Source organism: Tachyglossus aculeatus, chromosome 3 (assembly GCF_015852505.1).
Source record: "Tachyglossus aculeatus isolate mTacAcu1 chromosome 3, mTacAcu1.pri, whole genome shotgun sequence".
NCBI lineage: Eukaryota > Metazoa > Chordata > Mammalia > Monotremata > Tachyglossidae > Tachyglossus > Tachyglossus aculeatus.
In genome coordinates this window covers 24,910,181-24,928,726 of record NC_052068.1, presented here as the reverse complement: position 1 = coordinate 24,928,726, position 18,546 = coordinate 24,910,181, and the positions used below count along the sequence as shown (strand labels likewise).

The 18,546-nt window shown below is 44.1% G+C and overlaps 1 protein-coding gene across 15 annotated transcripts in view; it reads right to left on the bottom strand.

The window, feature by feature from the left end:
* The window catches only part of SORBS1 (sorbin and SH3 domain containing 1), a 132,072-nt gene that overhangs the window by 51,295 nt on the left and 62,231 nt on the right, over positions 1 to 18,546 (bottom strand). For 11 of the 15 annotated variants that reach the window (XM_038743537.1, XM_038743540.1, XM_038743543.1 and 8 more), the window contains 3 exons: positions 7,982 to 8,029; positions 7,748 to 7,877; positions 4,361 to 4,475 (listed from right to left, as the gene is read on the bottom strand). In XM_038743537.1, coding sequence (XP_038599465.1) covers positions 4,361 to 4,475; positions 7,748 to 7,877; positions 7,982 to 8,029 — 293 coding nt within the window. Of the gene's footprint in view, positions 1 to 4,360; positions 4,476 to 7,747; positions 7,878 to 7,981; positions 8,030 to 16,688; positions 16,752 to 17,080; positions 17,156 to 18,546 lie in introns of all 15 variants that reach the window. The other 4 variants (XM_038743535.1, XM_038743536.1, XM_038743542.1 and 1 more) reach the window with 1 other exon arrangement.

The window sequence follows — 18,546 nt, the reverse complement described above, 5'->3', positions numbered from 1 at the left end:
ATATGCGAGAAACCATGTCCTGCAACAGTAAAGTGAAAGATGACATTCTAAGTAAGAAAGGACACAAGTGGAAAACATTTCCAAAAGGCATCTAAGGGAATGGATACGGACACAATGTACTTTCTGTATTCTCACAAATAAATGTCAGAGAATTGGGAGAAAGTAAAATGAAGGGAAAACCGGACAGGACGGGTAACAACACTCTTACAGAAATGCATATCAATAAAAGGATAAGTAGTGTTTATGGAGTAGTAGCTCATAAAACTCTGTTACCAAATCTATTAAGCCAGCAGACCATGACTGACGTGCTGTACACTTGTGGGAAAAGTTTGTGTGCATTGTGGTAATTAACAGGGATCTCACACTGGCCTTTGTGGCCACACATATCCCCTTGGGACATTTCACAGCGGTGTCTTCTTTAAGCCAAAAGGACAATTCTTACTCTGTCCCTTTCTCTCTAATTAGGGGGGAGGGGAGGGTCTATAAGCTCTACTTCTTTCAGACTTACAAATACAGTACGTAAGCCAGGCATGAAAGTAAGCACAAGCCTATATATGCAGGGGATAATCAAACGTCAGAGCCAGCCTAAAATAAATTGAGCAGTGGACACCCACCTTCCAAATGAACATCTCTCCCTCTCCATTCTATTCCCTTTATGTTTGTATTTAGTGTTCATTTCCCCTGTTGGCAGGGGAAAACTGAATGGATCTAACAGCAAGCAAATGCTTGTGTTGTGGAGTTTTCAAGATTTCTGGAGTGGTGAAAGATGTTGATGTGCAAGATGCGGAAAGATGGCATCCATAAATGGGAGAGAGAGGGGGCAAGAGAAGCAGCATGGACTACTGGATAGAGACCGGGCCTGGAAGTAAGAAGGACCTGGGTTCTAAACCTGGCTCCGCCATTTGTCTGCTGTGTGATCTTGGGCAGATCACTTCTTTTCTCCGCGCCTCAGTTACCTCCTAGGTGAAATGGGGAGCCCCATGTAGGACAGGGATTGTGTGCAGCCTGATGAGTTTGTATCTACCCAGCGCTTAGTACCGTGCCTTGCACATAGTACGCGCTTAACAAATGCCAGTAAAGTGTCAATCTTGGAGGCCAAAAATAATTTTTTGCAGTGTAGCAATAGTTAAGAATGATAATAATAACAATAATGATGGTATTTGTTAAGCGTTTACTATGTGCAAAGCACTATTCTAAGCACTGGAGAGGTTACAAGGTGATCAGATTGTCCCACATGGGACTCACAGTCTTAATCCCCATTTTACAGATGAGGTAACCGAGGCACAGAGAAGTGAAGTGACTTGCCCAAAGTCACACAGCTGACAGTCGGTGGAGTGGGATTTGAACTGATGACCTCGGACTCCAAAGCCCGGGCTCTGTCCACTGAGCCACGCTGCTTCTCCCAGTGATGTAGAACTTCCTTCTGAACCATCACTAGGAGAGGCCTCAGCCGAAAGCAGCTGCTGGACATTTTCTGGACAGGGTGGGAAAGCCGGGGCAGGGGAGGGAGGGTGAAGGTACGCCCTCTCCCTTCTGCTCTGAGTGTGTTACCAGCTTCCTATAGCTCTCTTCCTCCCTTCAAGGCCCTACTGAGAGCTCACCTCATCCAGGAGGCCTTCCCAGACTGAGCCCTTTCCTTCCTCTTCCCCTCGTCCCCCTCCCCCTCCTCCCATCTTACCTCCTTCCCTTCCCCACAGCACCCGTATATATGTATATATGTTTGTACATATTTATTCCTCTATTTATTTATTTATTTATTTATTTATTTTGCTTGTACATATCTATTCTATTTATTTTGTTAGTGTGTTTGGTTTTGTTCTCTGTCTCCCCCTTTTAGACTGTGAGCCCACTGGTGGGTAGGGACTGTCTCTATATGTTGCCAATTTGTACTACCCAAGCGCTCAGTACAGTGCTCTGCACATAGTAAGTGCTCAATAAATACGATTGATGATGATGAAGATGATGATGGGCAGTGGGGCTCACTCCACACTGGCACAAAGACAGAAGCAACCTCCAGACTGGTGAATGTTTCTGAGCTCTCAGAGATGGAATCTCCACTCGGTGAATGGCAGGGAGGCCAACTCCAACAAGTTGCCCTGGTTTTATTTAACCACTTAGAAGGCTTGGCCAAGCCAGGCCTCACCCCACCCCCCATCACCAAGGGCTGTAGGAGCTGTGGTGGAGTGCTGGTCTCCCAGGGCCAACAGGTAAGGACTCTACATGCACTAAGGGTCACCCCTTAAGGCCCTCCCCTTCCTCAGCGGTCACCTTGGGGTGGGGAAGGTGGAGATGAATTATAGAGTTTTGGGGATCATGAGGGGTCTTTTCTGCACCTGCAGTATCCATAGAGGCCCCTAAAAAGCATGGGTTAGGGGAAGAGCGGGTGTCTTTGGTATTGCAATATAAAAGCCCCTTCGCTACGGGTAACTCTGAGAAAACTGCAAACAAAATAGCTGATTTTTTCCAATTATGCAAAGGGATTCTTTCAAGCTACCAGAAACTGAAAAAAAAATCAAAGAGATGGACTCTCCCACGGGCAGAATGATGACGTGCTAGGAAAGCCGGAATGTTTAAACCTCTTCTTCCTAAATTCAAGAACTCTCTAAAAATTATTCAAATGACTACTATTTCTCAGGGTGGATTATTCATGGTGTTAGAGCCCCAGGACAATGGAATTGGATATTACTGTTTGCTTTGTTGCAAAACCCACAAAGGGGGTTTTATGCTATATGAAGATTGTTTCTGATGTATCTTAATAAAGATCAAAGCTTCTATCGTCAGTAAAGGGCACTGCCAATATTCTTGGCCCCTCAAAGTCTATTCTTTGAGGGTGTTTTGCTTTAAATAATATTTTTGCCCATGAAGAGCTTGAGAATAACCCTTTGATAATTATTCTAAGTTCACTGAATGATCGCCATTTTTAGGGTCTCAGATTGCTTATTTTCTAAGTAGAATGAAGCCACAATACTCTGACAAAATAAACAGATGATTGTTGGGAAAGATACACTGGGCTGAGGAGGATGAGAAAAATGGCACAAAGCTCTCATTCTTTTAGTGGAGCAGCATGGCCTAGCGGAAAGAGCACAGGCCTAAGAGTCAGAGGACCTGGGTTCTAATTCCAGCTCCACCACTTGCTTGCTGTGTGACCACGGGCAAGCCACTTCACTTCTCTGTTCCTCAGTTTCCTCAACTGTAAAATGAGGATTCAATCTTTGTTCTTACTCCCGCTTTAGACTGTGAGCCCCATGAGGGGAAGGGACTGTGTTTGAAATGATTACCTTATATCAAACTCAGCACTAAGGACAGTGCTTGACACATAGTAAGCGCTTAACAAGTACCACGATTATTATTATTACTGCAACACTTAGTGGTTCCCTACTTGGGACCTAGCTTGGTCTCAGGATTTTCATTGAAAAAAACAAAAAACCCCCTCCAAATCCTGACCTCTGAGTGAGTTTGATCATTCCATCCCAGTTAAATGAAGCTGCAAGCTTAGGCCTCATCTCCAACTCTCCTTAGCCATCCTTAAATATTTTTACCTAGCTTCTAATCAAAAGAAACATAAGGTCAAGTACTAAACTTCATCAAACTCTTCATTATTTCAAAGTCCCTGGACGACCATTTCCAAAGGGTGGTCTCCTTTCCTACACAAACAATTTTCACATCCTCAATTGCTTTAGGATGTGAAACTACTTAGCAGTCTTTGCTGCAATTAGTGGTATTAGATATTAACCACAAAAATTGCCTGAAACAAAAAGGAGAGATCTCCTAAAGGACACTATTAAAATTCAATGCCATGTTACAATGTCTTACACACGGTAAAAATGTACTAGTAATTACTATGAAATTGTTAACGTGCTTGATTCTCCTGTATTTTGGAGAGTGTGTTCACTCAGTGTTTTGGGATGATATCAACCCAAGTTGTTTAAAACACACAGAGATCACCCCTGTTTTCTAGCTAATTATACTTCTGTCACACAAGGTTTTTGCATACGAACTTTCCCACCTTCAAAATTCGGGAGAATTAAGCTCACTCTAAATTATGGCCACTTGTAGTAACCTGAAGTTAGAATGAAACAAACTATCATGCATTAAAAAATGATTAGCACAAACCCGTCAATTTTCAAATAAGCATAAATGCATATATTATAAAGCAACATAACAAAAGGATCCTTTCCTTTTATGAGTTCATCATTTCAAGAGGAAACTCATGCGTACCAAACACAGTTATACATGGACACGCACGATTTTTCAGTTACAAAGCAAACGCCTTAAAAAGAAATACTATAAGCCAGATTTTCAGTGCATTCAAATGAAGAAGTCTGACTGCACGAGCTAAGAAATATAATATGGACATTACCATCTTTTCATTGGCCAGAACTGAAGACTTGCCAGGCTGATATTCATAAATACTTTTTGGCTCTGCCCGATATTTTCTAGTGTCCACTTTCTTGTCAGGAGGTTCCCAGTCATTCCTGTGGAAAGAGAACCCAATTAGCACTGAACTACACACAATGTTGCCATGGAAATTGGCATCTGCTTGGGACACAGTCTGTCCTCGATTAATTCTTGCTTAATCAAGGCACTTTTTAATCTAAAGCAGGAAGTCTGTTTGAGGAGAAACAATTGAATTGGGCTGTTTTTCCTTCTTATAGTAGCCAGATTTACCTGCATGTGGTTGCATTATCACAACATCCAGAGAGGAGGGTAGGTTTAATGGAGGCTGTATTCAACGTTGGACTTCTGATTCAAATGATTTCCCAGATCTCAATAACCTCAAATTGACTGACAAAAGATGCACATTTCCCTTAAAGCCCCTAAAAGGAAGTGCATCCAGTGCCCAGCAATCAAGCACTCCACCAACCTTAAGAAACACTCTCCCCTTTCTTTGGAGCTCAGATAAGGCAGGCTAGTTTCCTTATCTCTGGGACTGCATTCTCTTCCCTTCCCCTTCAGGTTAAAGGACATTCCCTGTGATTGTTGTTAGCTGGAAAGCAGATCTGGCAAAGAGCCTGAGATACTGGTGGTCAAACCCTTGTCACTATTCAGGAAGAAGATAGTGAAAGGAGACAGGGAAAGAAGAAGAGAGGGGGCTGGGGGAGATGGAGAGAGGGAAAATGAAGGAGAATGTGGGAGAGGGCAAATGAGGGAGAGAGGGAAAATGAGAGAAAATGAGGGAGAGAGGGAGAACAGGAGAGAAAGGGAGGGGGGAGAATGATGGAGAGAGGGAGAACGAGGGAGAGAGATTGGGGGTACTTCAAAGGTCCAAAGAGAGAGGGATTGACAGAAAGAAGCTGGGACTTGGAGGAGAGAGAAGGGCGAAAGTGTGTGTGGCGGGGGGCGGGGGGTGGAAGAGTGAAGATGTGAAAGAGAGTAGGAAATAAAAAGAGAAAAGACCCCTGAGACCTCAGGAAACACTCCAACACAGTAGTAAACTTGAAAAGCTGGGGCACCAGGACAGATGATATGGAGGCCAGTATTATCCACTCCTGTGCCTAAGCAGTTGAATAGGATTAAAGGTGTCAGAGGCCCAGAGTTGGGTTGGATTGATGGTCCCACCAGCCTGGATCAGAAAATCTCAGGAAGGGACCGAGAAGAGTAAGGGGTATGGAGGGTTTCTGAGGAGTCGTGTTGGCTCTACTCTCACAAGGCAGCTCTTCTGCCTGGCTCTAAGGGGCTTGGAGACCTATGCCAATGACCATAGTGCAATAGAGGTAAAGACACTTCTGTGAGTCTCTCAGCCCGACAGAGTCCACACAACCCACAGCTGTGCACAAAAGCAGCCACCCACCAGGATCCCATCACCGACTGTAACCTAGCTCTGACCCTTAGACGTGCCTATTTCTCCCACTCAGGTCTCTCTGATTAGGGATGAATTATCAGCACTTCAAACTCAGGAGGCAAAGACAGAGTCCTTGGTCTCATTTCCTTATTTTGCCCAAGACATGGTTTCAGCTTCTTCCAAGATACAAGCAAGTGTGTGGGGCCTTTAATTTACCGTTCCCCAGGTGTTTTTCATTTCACTGCAAAATCTGACCATTCTTGGGTTTGTCCCAGTCACATAGAGAATGTTTGGAGGGGAAAAAAAAAAAGTTCTCTTGGGAGATTTCCAGAGTTTCTGTGGTAAGGATGGGGCAGCTAAACTTTGCAGGAACAGAGATGTTTTTCTAAGTGCTTATCAGGGCAGCAGGGAGATCTATTTGTCTTATCTTGAGACTGGGAGTCAGATACTTGGACATTCTAATCCCAAACCATACAGAAAGGCAGCCAGTCTGCCTCTCCGGGGACAGAGTCTGGCTCGCCTCTGCATCCCTGAGGAAACTTGCATTTCCCATCCTGGTGAGAAAAAGTAGCCAAAGCGTGCCTTCAGCATCTCTCCTCCTTCCTCCAACTCCCCGTCCCCCAACCCTGGACACTGCTGGCTCTCTTCCGTGCCATTATACACTCCATCTTGTCCTGCCTCCTCCCCCCGGAGGCAAAGAGAGACCTCCACGAAACCCTGGGAAGATTGGCAGCTGCTGAGATGGTTGTTGTGTTGTATCTTGAACTCTGAACCCCAGGGAACCTGAAATTCTGCTCCTCCAACCACCATGCCCTACTGATTTTGCTTTTATTTTATCTGCATTATATGCTTGAGTATTTCATCATTCCAGACGTGCTCTGTCTTCACCTTCTCCCCACTCATACTCTTAGATTGTGAGGCCCCCCCAAGATACAAGGACCAAATGTAAGTCCCACTTGTGGATTCTCTTCCAGTGCTTAGTGCAGTGCTCTGCACACAGTAAGCACTTAATAAATACTATTACTACTACTACTACTAAAAAGGATAGGGCAGAGGAGAAGAGATGCAGCAGAGAGATGAACTGAAAGCCCACAAATAGAAAAACCTGGAAAAAGTGAATCAAAACCCTCTAGACTGTAAACTTGCCTTCTAGATTGTAAGCTCTTTGTGGGAAGGGAATGTGTCTGTCACATTGTTCTCTCCCAAGCACTTAGTACAGTGCTCTGCATATAGTAAGTGCTCAATAAATACGATTGACTGGCAAAATGTACAGGGACAAAGAGATAAGCAAAAAAAGGAACCCCCAAACCCAGCCTCTGCTTAGATATCAAGACTCTTAATATGTAGTTGGGGATGGATAAAGCTTATCCTGTTGGGAGAGGGGCTGAGATTTCTTAAATTGAGAAGGAAAAGAGAGTCTTATAAATGAAATTCAGTGAAAGCAGGCAACAATAAGGGATCGATATGAAAGCAAAATGAGGCACTTCAGCCTGGTCACTTCTGACAGCTATAAACACTGCATTTTTTATACTTAATAAAAATTCCATTCTTAGGACCTACCACCTTTCAGTATGGAAGCAGAATACACAAATTCTGCAGGAAAGATATCCCTTGAGGAAGGAAGAAAATAATTCTTCCTTCTAGACTGTGAGCCCACTGTTGGGTAGGGACCGTCTCTATATGTTGCCAACTTGTACTTCCCAAGCGCTTAGTACAGTGCTCTGTACACAGTAAGCACTCAATAAATATGATTGAATGAATGAATGAATGAATTCTCACCTAGGGATAGCAGGCTGAAAGGGCGGCCCTGAGGATGAAAAGAATTACAGTTCTACCAGACTTGGGAGGAGAAGGAAGACATCAAAAGTGAGGCCCTTTCCCAGGAAACACCCTGCTCCTCTTACCCTCATGAAAGAGAAAGAAGCTAGTGCTTGGGGAGGACAAGCAAAAAACACAAAGGGTTACCTTTGGGGTCCTGATTTCAGAGAAGAAGAGCGAGCTGGGAGAGGCAGGGTAGCCGATCGCTTCACCACCTTCTCTGCATCGATGTGCTCCATCTCACTCTTTGAACGAGGTACAGAAGCGTGAGATTTTGCTGTTGAGAAAAGTAGGTACAAAAGTCTCAGTACACCCGGCAGAGTCCCAGGAAACTGCAGAACGGAAAGCATGATCTCCCCCAAGTAGTTCTGTGCCACTTACCGTCTTCGGAATAGGAGTAGCTCGGGGAGTGGGGCTCCGAATCATCATCTGGGAAACAAAATACAATGAAACTAGGTTAAATGCTACCAAGTGAAAGACTCAGGCTGTCCTTCTTGATCTAGTTTCACGTTGCTCTCCAATGCACCATGCCATGCCACATAACCCAGAGTCAAGAGAAGAGAGCTAAGCACTAAAAGCTATTCTACAACAAAGGTTTGAGCTGAACAAACAAAAGTCCTGGTAAGTGCAAACAAATGGAATGGGAAGACTCTCCAGAAAAAGCATTCAAAAGCATTCTGAGCTTCCCAAAGGCTTAAGGGAGAGCTGTCAAACAAGCCTCCAAAAGACTTTTGGAGAGAAGACCATCCCCACCCTCCCCCATAAGACCTGCCATCAAGGGTGGGAAGCACATTCAATGGTTTGGCTACCAAGGCTCGGTTGGGAGCGGGATGAGGAGGCTCCTTTGCTTCGGTCCCCTCAATCCCTGTCGAATGCCAACAGTGAGCAGCAATCTTTTCAAGCTACCCTCCTACCCAGACAACTCCCATACCTCTGACCCCTCTCCGGGCACTCTCGAGGGACTCAGGCTCCCTCTCCTCCCCACTGTCTACAGGCAATGTGCTTAGTCACCAGTTGCACCATTCTTGCTACATTTCTAGCTCGTGATTCCCAACGGGTGGGCTGTGAGCCCACCAGAACTTACATTCTAGGCTAGAAGTGCAAATGAAAGAGAAGATAAAAGGAAAACCTGAATAGCTAGAGCCAGGAAGCCAAAGTTCTGAGTTCACCATTTTCAAGTTCCAGTTGCTTCCCTGAAATGCTCAGAGAGGGCCGGATCTGAATACAGGAATAACGGCACATGCCTGAAGTCCCTAGCTCAGTTTTCTCCAAGGAGCTATTAAAATAGTGTTGCTGTGCCCTCATTCTGATCCAGAATCTTGGGATTTATCTTTTGAAGATGGAATTAGTCATTAGTTGCTCTAGCAAGAGCTCAAATTAAATACTTCTTGAAACGTCAAAACCTAGTAGTTTACACAAAAACTTTACATTAAGGTAACTTGTGTATTAGGCCAATGACACTTTCCTGGATTAATTTTATTTTTATTCTGTTGTCTTCTCAAAGTCATCATAAATAGGTCAAAAACAAAGAGGCCAGCATTTATTTAATCATTTGCTTTTACTCAAAAAAAAAATCAGTGGGTATTCTTCCTGGGCTTTTAGAGTTAAAATAATTTAATTCAACTCAAATCTCCCAGGGCCTAATGTTAATCTTTGGTAGAAAGTTAAGAAACTTCAAAGGAACACTGACTCTTTCATACCCTTAGGAGACCTTTGAGTGCTTTATGATGCCTTGCACTTATGATACTGTATTGTAAGAAGCACTTCTTCCTAAAGGAGAACTTGAAATTAAAATGTGTTAAGGTGATTATAGAATAATAGGAATTATAAAGAGAGGTGGCTGTAACATAAGACACAGTAAAAACAAAATGTCAAAGCCTTGCTAGAAGTATGCGATGGGTAATTGTAAGCTCCTAGAGGGTAGAGGATGTGTGCCTTTGTGCCTAGCTTCTGATGTGCTCTCAGTAGGTGCTCCATAAGTGCTCTTCATTGATTAAAATGGTAAATTGTCAAGTGTGTGCTTCCAAAGTTATCATAATTTCAGAATCCATCTTACCGAAGTCCCAAAAAGAAAGACATTCCATATTGCAGTCCCTTGGGGTTCGGGGGGGGGGGGGGGAATCTAATCATCCCAGGAAGTCTAAGTGCAATGGGAAGCATGGATCCAAGACTACTAAATGACATTATATCATTAGATCATGCAGTGCCAGAGAGCTCAGCATCCTGAGATTTTGGTTGTTGCTCTCCTGTCCCCTTTTCAGGAGGTTTCATTAGCCATGGTTCAAACTGAACCAAGCTTCAAGTCAGAAGAACCATACTGGCAAAGTGGTTTAATTAAATTCTTGAGAGTCAAGAGTGTTGGAATTTCTGACTCCAGCACGCTTCAGCTATAAAGGAAAGCTTGCTGGCTCCCGGTCTGATAACTGGGGAGACAAAATAGTCAAGGGAGATTGCCAAGTAGGAGGATAAGATCGGGTGTATGATGAGCTGCAGTTCAGTGGAACTGATTAATAAAGACTGCTTGGTCTCACCACCTGTCAACTGTGTCCTGACGGAACCAACAACTTATATGGGGGAGCCATACACACAGAGAAAGGACATACTGAAAAAAGAGGGGAGAGCCTGGGAGAGATGGAGGGGGTTCATGGGTGCTAGACATCGACTGAAGTAGATGGATGAGACAAACACAAGAGAGCCAGACACACAGACCAAGATATGGAAAAGGAAGAAGAGAACCTAATAGAAGAAGAGAGGATTTAAGGTCAGTGGAAATTCAGGGGAGCTTGGGGAGGTTCCAAGAATTCACAGGGATGTGGGCAAGGGCAAGAAGACTTTGGAGGCCAAAGGGCTTCAGAGAAGTATAAGAAGTTTAAGAGAAGGATGTGAAGATCTTGGGGAGGGGAGGAGGATTTGGGTGACAGAAGACTTCAGAAGTTGGAGTTGAAGTTGGAGGGACTTGAGGGAAGGCCAGTAGGGTTAAGGGGGATGTAAAGTTTCAAGAGATCACAGAACAAGGAGAGAGATACCATCTCTTTTCCTGGCTTTTCCATGGGCCATCCCAGAGGGAACTTTGAAATCTGAAGGGAAGAAATGCTTCTCCCAGTTTTATCCTACATGAGATCTGAATGAGGAGTCAGCTGGTTAGGAAGACATATCAAAGGAGACAATCTGAAGGAGTTATCACTGGGCAGTCTCTCCTTCCCCCCACCACTTGCCTTTAGTCAGGGGAGGGAAAGAAAGAAGGAAAGGAAAAGGGGTGGACAGCTGGGATCCTCGCCAAAGCACAACAGATTTACTGTATTTGCCTGATTCCCAGACACATAGGGCTATTTTCAGAAACCTAGAAGAAAGAACAGTTCGGGTCTTTTTGTTTTGCTTTTCTAATCTGTAGGTATCTGGGGAAAACCATTCAAATGGCAGGCCTATCAGAGGGAGTTTTTCATGTCTAAGTGAGGAAAAAACAGCAAAAAAAAAAATTTCTCAGATTATGTTAGGCCATCACTTGTGGTGGGAAGGGTTAGGGAAGAGGATGTCCTAATACACAGTAGAATCCCAAAGTTTTGCAAGGAAGTGAAGCATCAAAAGGAGAAGGACTGGCTCCCTCTAGGGTTATTAGAAAGTGACACCGAAGGAGGAAGTGTGGGGAATTTTTCTTGCTGGAGACCCAAGACAAAATAAAATGCTGTTTCTTCAGGAAGGACTAAAATTCACTCAAATTCACTCCCCAAAGCCAGTACCAGACCACGGAGATGGGAAACTCCACTAAACATCACCTAAGTTCACTTGTTTGGCTCTGCTCCCAAGGGAGTTAGTCATTCATTAGGAATTTGAACATTCCCATAAAACTGTGTTGATCTATTTTCCCACCTTGAACCAACAGCATTTAATACTTCACAGAGAGCACTTCCAAAGGAGGGGAGACAAATTTGGATATTGGGGCTGGGAGAAGAGGTGAAACTATAACTCATTTCCAAATAATAATGATTAATATTGAATTTTTTTCTCCTTTTTATGGTCTTTGTTAAGCTCTTACTATGTGTCAAACACTGTTCTAAACACTGGGGTAGGAACAAGTTAATCAGGTTGGATATAGTCCCTGTCCTACACAGGCTCACAGTCTACGTAGAGGGGAAAACAGGTATTGAATCCCCATTTTTTTTTTTACAACTGAGGAAACTTAGGAACAGAGAGGTTAAGTGACTTGCCCAAGGTTACATAGCAAGGAATTGGTAGAGCTAGGATTAGAATCCAGACCCTCTGATCCCAGGACAGTGCTCTTCCCACTAGGCCATGCTGCTTCTCCTAAAACATAATTAGGGAGAGGAAAAAGTGGTACAGAATAGATGTGATGAGAGCTGAGTGGGAAACAATTAAAGATAGGAAACAGGAGGGGAAGGATAAGACAAGAAGAAAGAGTACGGAGATTCAAGTAAAGAAAATGTATCCTTTACTGAGGAGGAACTGTCTTGTCATATACAGACAACTATTTGAGAGTGGATAACATATTCCACTGAATATGAAGGAACTTACTTGAATACACAAGGATTTTCAGCTGATTTTTTTTCTTTTAAAGGAAGCAGAACTCTAGATAACCAGATGATATAGTGGGGGTATCCTGATCAGCACAACCCCTGTGGAAGGGCCAAGAGGCCTCTCACCATTTTCTCTCTCCAATTTTTCCAATCCCCACTCTCACTCCATTTTCTTGGCCTAACAATGCACCGTGGGAATGGGATGGGATCACCTCCTCTGCAGTTACTGGTGAGAAGATGAATGCTGCCAACCCCCAAGACCACCCACTGAATGAATCAGATCTACCATTACTATTCTATTTATTTTGTTAATGATGTGCATTTGGCTTTAATTCTATTTAATTCTATCTGTCAAGTTCTGATGACTTGACACTTGTCCACATGTTTTGTTTTGTTGTTTGTCTCCCCCTTCTAGACTGTGAGCCTGTTGGGTAAGGACCGTCTCTATATGTTGCCAACTTGTACTTTCCAAGCGCTTAGTACAGTGCTCTGCACACAGTAAGCGCTCAATAAATACAATTGAATGAATGAATGCCAGGATGAATGCCAGCAATCACCTCTTTTTTTAATGGCATTTGTTAAGCACTTACTGTGTGCCAGTCAGTGGGGTAGATACGAGCTCATCAGGTTGGACATTCATTCATTCACTCTTTCAATCGTATTCAGCTCGCACCCTCCGCTCCTCCACCGCTAATCTCCTCACTGTACCTCGCTCTTGCCTGTCCCGCCGTCGACCCCCGGCCCACGTCATCCCCCAGGCCTGGAATGCCCTCCCTCTGCCCATCTGCCAAGCTAGCTCTCTTCCTCCCTTCAAGGCCCTGCTGAGAGCTCACCTCCTCCAGGAGGCCTTCCCAGACTGAGCCCCTTCTTTCCTCTCCCCCTCGTCCCCCTCTCCATCCCCCCGTCTTACCTCCCTCCCTTCCCCACAGCACCTGTACATATGTATATATGGTTGTACATATTTATTACTCTATTTATTTATTTATTTATTTATTTTACCTGTACATTTCTATCCTACTTATTTTATTTTGTTGGTATGTTTGGTTCTGTTCTCTGTCTCCCCCTTTTAGACTGTGAGCCCACTGTTGGGTAGGGACTGTCTCTATGTGATGCCAATTTGTACTTCCCAAGCGCTTAGTACAGTGCTCTGCACATAGTAAGCGCTCAATAAATACAATTGATTGATTGATTGGTTGATTGATTGATTTAAGCGCTTACTGTGTACAGAGCACTATACTAAGCGCTTGGGAAGTACAAGTTGGCAACATATAGAGACAGTCCCTACCCAACAGTGGGCTCATAGTCTAGAAAGGGGAGACAGACAACAAAACAAAACTTATTAAAAAAATAAAATAAATTAGTAAATATGTACAAGTAAAATAAATAGAGTAATAAATCTGTACAAACATATATACAGGTGCTGTGGGGAGGGGAAGGAGGTAGGGCGGGGGGGATGGGGAGGGGGTGGTCCCTGTCCCACATGGGGCTCACAATCTTCATCCCCATTTTACAGATGAGGCATCTGAGGCTCAGAGAAGTTAAGAGACTTGCCCAAGATCACACAGCGGACAAGTGGTGAAGCCAGGTTCTGAACCCATGTCCTTCCAGCTCTCTGGCCCATATCTTAACCACTAGGCCATGCTGCTTCTCCTTCCTGCTTTATGTCTGCAGGGTTTTTTTTTTAAAGGATGATATTTTCAGTGGATATTAAACTGGGTGGATTGATAACTGTTCACTTTTTAAAAATCTACCCATAGAAAAATAATCAATAACCTTTTCAGTTACCTATTCCCAATGTCTAACCACTTTTACCATAATACCTTGAATTTGTTTAGTGCTATTTTCAGTTTCTCTATTGCATTTTCATATTCATGATATTATATTTGCATAATATCCCTTTGCGGCAGGAGAGAAGGAGATATTGCCCCATTTTACATATGAGGAAACTGAGGCACAGAGAGGAGAACTGACTTGCCCAAGGTCATTCAGCAGGCCAGGAGAGCTGGAAAAAGAGGCCAAGCCTCCTGAGTCACAGACATATGCTTTTATCGCTTGCCCACACTGCCGCCAAACCTGTTGTGGATTTTTCAGACCCAACTGCCTATATGGTGAGTCTGACCAGATAAACTTGTATCTACCCCAGAGCTCAGAAGAGTGTTTGGCACAAAGTAAGCTCATAAATACCACACATTATTATTATTATTATTGCTGAGGGATGGATTGGGAAATACAGTGAATGGTTATATGTCAGACAAAAATGGGGCCCATGTGGTAATGTGCAGGGTGTGAATGGTGCCATTGGTGATAAGCAGATGGTGGGGCCCAAGGGTGGGTTCCAAACCTTCCAGAAAGAATGAAGGTGAACTCTTAACCATCGGTATTAAAAAACACAATCAGCTTTCTCCCCTTCTACCTTACCTTGAGGATCTCCTATTACAACCCAGCCCACACAGTTTGTTCTTCTAATGGCAAGCTACTCACTGTATCTCCATCTCAACTGTCTCACTGCTGAGCCCCCGCCCGTGTCCTGCCTCTGGCCTGGAACTCCCATCCCCTTCACAGACAACAGACCACCACTCTCCCCACCCTCAAAGCCCTCCTAAAATCATATCCCCTCCAAGCAGAATGACGAAGTTCTATTTCCCCTTAACTCCTTCTCCTTTCTGTAATCCCTATGCACTTGGATTTGTAATAATAATAATAGTAACGGCATTTATTAAGCGCTTACTATTGCAAAGCACTGTTCTAAGCGCTGGGGAGGTTACAAGGTGATCAGGTTGTCCCATGCGCAGCTCACAGTCTTAATCCCCATTTTACAGATGACGGAACTGAGGTACGGGGAAGTTAAGTGACTTGCCCAAAGTCACACAGCTGACAATTGGCGGAGCCAGGATTTGAACCCATGACCTCTGACTCCAAAGTCCGTGCTCTTTCCACTGAGCCACACTGCTTTAAGCACTTGACATTCACCCCACTCTCAGCCCCACAGTACTTAAGTACGTATTTTTACACCCTGCCATTTCCCCTAGTTGTAATTTACTACAATGTCTCTCCCTCCCTGTTAACTCTAAGTTCCTTGTGGGCAGGGGTGGTGGCTACCTAGTCTACTGCATTGTAGTTACCTAAGATCTGAGAACAGTTCTCTGCACACAGTAAATACTCAATAAATGCCACTGATTGATTGGTTGGTGAGCGAGCATGCCCAAGTCACATACTCCGAGTGAGGCAATCCCCGAGCAGTTTCTGCACCCGCCTCCACAAGCTTCATCATCATCATCGATCGTATTTATTGAGCGCTTACTGTGTGCAGAGCACTGTACTAAGCACTTGGGAAGTACAAGTTGGCAACATATAGAGACAGTCCCTACCCAACAGTGGGCTCACAGCCTAAAAGGAGGAAAAATAATAATGATGGCATTTGTTAAGCGCTTACTATGTGCAAAGCACTGTTCTAAGCGCTGGGGAGGTTACAAGGTGATCAGTTTGTCCCACGGGGGGCTCTTAGTCAATCCCCATTTTACAGACGAGGTAACTGAGGCTCAGAGAAGTTAAGTGACTTGCCCAAGGTCACACAGCAGACATGTGGCAGAGCCGGGATTCAAACCCATGACCTCTTACTCCAAAGCCCGGGCTCTTTCCACTGAGCCACGCTGCTTCACTCCTCCCTTCCCAACCTAAGGAAAAAGCTACTGAGGAACCGGGATCTGGAGACCAAAGAAGGACAAAGAGAGCTGACCGGAGGTCGGGCAAGCGCAGAGGTGAACTCACATTCAGCGTCCTATACATGCTACTATTTGTAAAGATTTCCATGCTTTCTCTCCCATTAAACTGTAAAACTCCTTGTGGGCAGGGAACATGTCTTGTGCTTCTGTTGTACTTTCCCAAGCTCTTAGTCCAATGTACTGCATTTAGTATGCCCTCAATAAATATCATTACTACTGCTATTGCTGTGGGCAGGGAACATATCTGCTAGGTCTGTTGGACTGGACTCTCCCAAGCACTTAGCGCAGTGCTCCGCATATAGTAAGTGCTCTATAAATACCACTGATGCTGATGACACTACACCTAGAAAACTTTAAAAGTTTTCACTGATCATTAGCAATTCATCCCTCAGCCTTCTCTGACCATTCTAGCTTTGGTGATGGGCGCACTGCCCAGGCCTCTAAAATGCCCTCATTTATTTTTACAATAGCCTACAGAGTGAGGCAGACCAGATTTAAGACCCAGGAATTACTACCCAGAAAGGTTACAGGAGTCTGAAGGGAGGACTCCAGATTCCAATCCAATCCTTCATTCTGTGCTAGACAATTCTGCCTCCCACCTTCACCATTTAAGAGTAAGGATGAAGAGGCCTGGCTGAAAACGTAATCTAGGCAGACTTGGGTTAAGTAGATTAGTCAAACAGTCACAAGAAAGCACTTCAAAAAACAAAAGAGAGTGGTTAAAGAGAAGCAAATCATTGGGAAAAGACCCTTAGCAACCAGGAACACCCCAGGGAGAAAATAGACAGGACAGCACTGGTGCAAGAGAAAGGCACAACAGAATCCTTTAATTACCTTCAGATTTAGGACTAGGAGTAGATGCAGGAAACTGGTAGGTAGGAGTGTAAGGATTGTCTTCTGTAGCAGAGAAAAGCAGTGGATTTTGAAACTATCCACCATGAGATGGAGGAACTGACAAAATTTCCTGTTTCAAGTAATTTTATTACCTATTTTAGTGTTATTAGAACACTCTGGAACCATTCTTCAAAACAGATTAATGGATTAGAGGGCTTAGTCATTTTATATATCATACATCATGCAAACTGAGTGAATCTAAATTAAATCTTCACCCACGGAAAAAGATGGAAACATCAATTCTACATATTGAATCTTATTCCTATGATGGAGCAGCTACAGAAGTTAATTCAAGGATAGGACAACAGATATTCTGTCTAAATTTATGGTACCTTCAGTTTTTTGCTGGATTTCAGGAAGTTCAGGGAATTTGTAGGTGGGGAAATAAGGGTTTTCTTCAGGAGTGTCTAATCAGGAGTAGCAAGGTGAGGAAAAAGAACAGAGGAAGATACAAAAGGGAATGAATAAGTGAACAAGAATCCACATGAAAGAAAGGTTCCTTGTTTTCTGATACATATTCTATGTTAATTTTGAAAGAAGAAAAAAAGTTAACTGTTTCTAAAAAAGGTCAGAGTGTTTTGCCTGGATAATGGAGACATCAATCACCCTCATTTTTCTCTCTCGATAGGCAACTCTCGCTCTGAACTATCCAAAATTCAAAGGTTCAAACTTTCACTGTTAAGAGTTCTGGACAGCGTCGATCAGGGTAGGGAGGTGAAAGCTCACTGTGGGCAGGGAATATGTGTTATATTGTACTCTCCCAAGAGCTAAGTAAAGTGTCTTGTAAGCGCTTAATAAATACGACTGATTTACTGACTGAAAGAGATGGTCAGTTAGGGCTGACAGAGGACCCACAGCCTCAGAGCAGTTTTTCTTAGTGGCTCCTCTACCTCCACAATCCATTCCATTTAGGAACAGGGTCTATTTTCCCCCTGCCACCCACCCAGTCTGTGTCCACTTCTTCCAGTCTCAGAGAGCGTCACCCACTGCTAAGAAGCCCCAGGTCTGGCAGGCCTGCCCGTGGAGACCCCGTCAGGGCTGGCCGGCAGTAATAATCATAACTGCGGCGTTTGTTAAGCACTTACTATGTGTCAAGCGCTGTTCTAAGCGCTGGGCTGGAGACAAGCAAACCAGGTTGGACACAGTATTAATCCCCATTTTACAGATGAGGTAACTGAGGCACAAAGAAGCGAAGTGCAGTGTTGCTCAAACCACTGGAGCCGGTTCCGTATGGTGGCGGATCCCAGCTGGTAGAATTGTATCGAGTCTGGAGGACCAGGCTCTTGGATCTACCATACTCGATTATCCACGAAGCACCGGGGGCAAAGCATGCTGAGGTCGAGACAACAGCTGTCCCTCCTGCCGCCCCTAAACAAAATGTTTAGCTCCTCTCCTGTTCCCAGAATAGCATTCTGGGATTAACTACATATGCTAAAAGACATTAACACAATGTCAAAGGGATGCCCATGTTATAGGGGTCTACAGTGCTAACTTTAAGATTAAACAAGATTCTTTCTCTGCTGAACTATAAATGCATCATCAGTGCCCTGGGCAAAGTACTGGAATAAAGAGAATAAAGAGAGTGCTTAGAGGTAAATAGTCTTCCTGTCCTTGGGTTTCTGCTTCTAGGCTAGGACGGTGATATTCCTGGGGTGAAGCCCAAGGGACCCAAGCCCAAAGGGCAGTACGGGTCGGTCTCCGGCACTGACTTTTGGCAACAGGCGAGTCCGTGAACCAGACAACTTCTGTTCCTCGGCCAGTGGTGTTATGTTATCACCATCCTGAAAAAACAACCAAT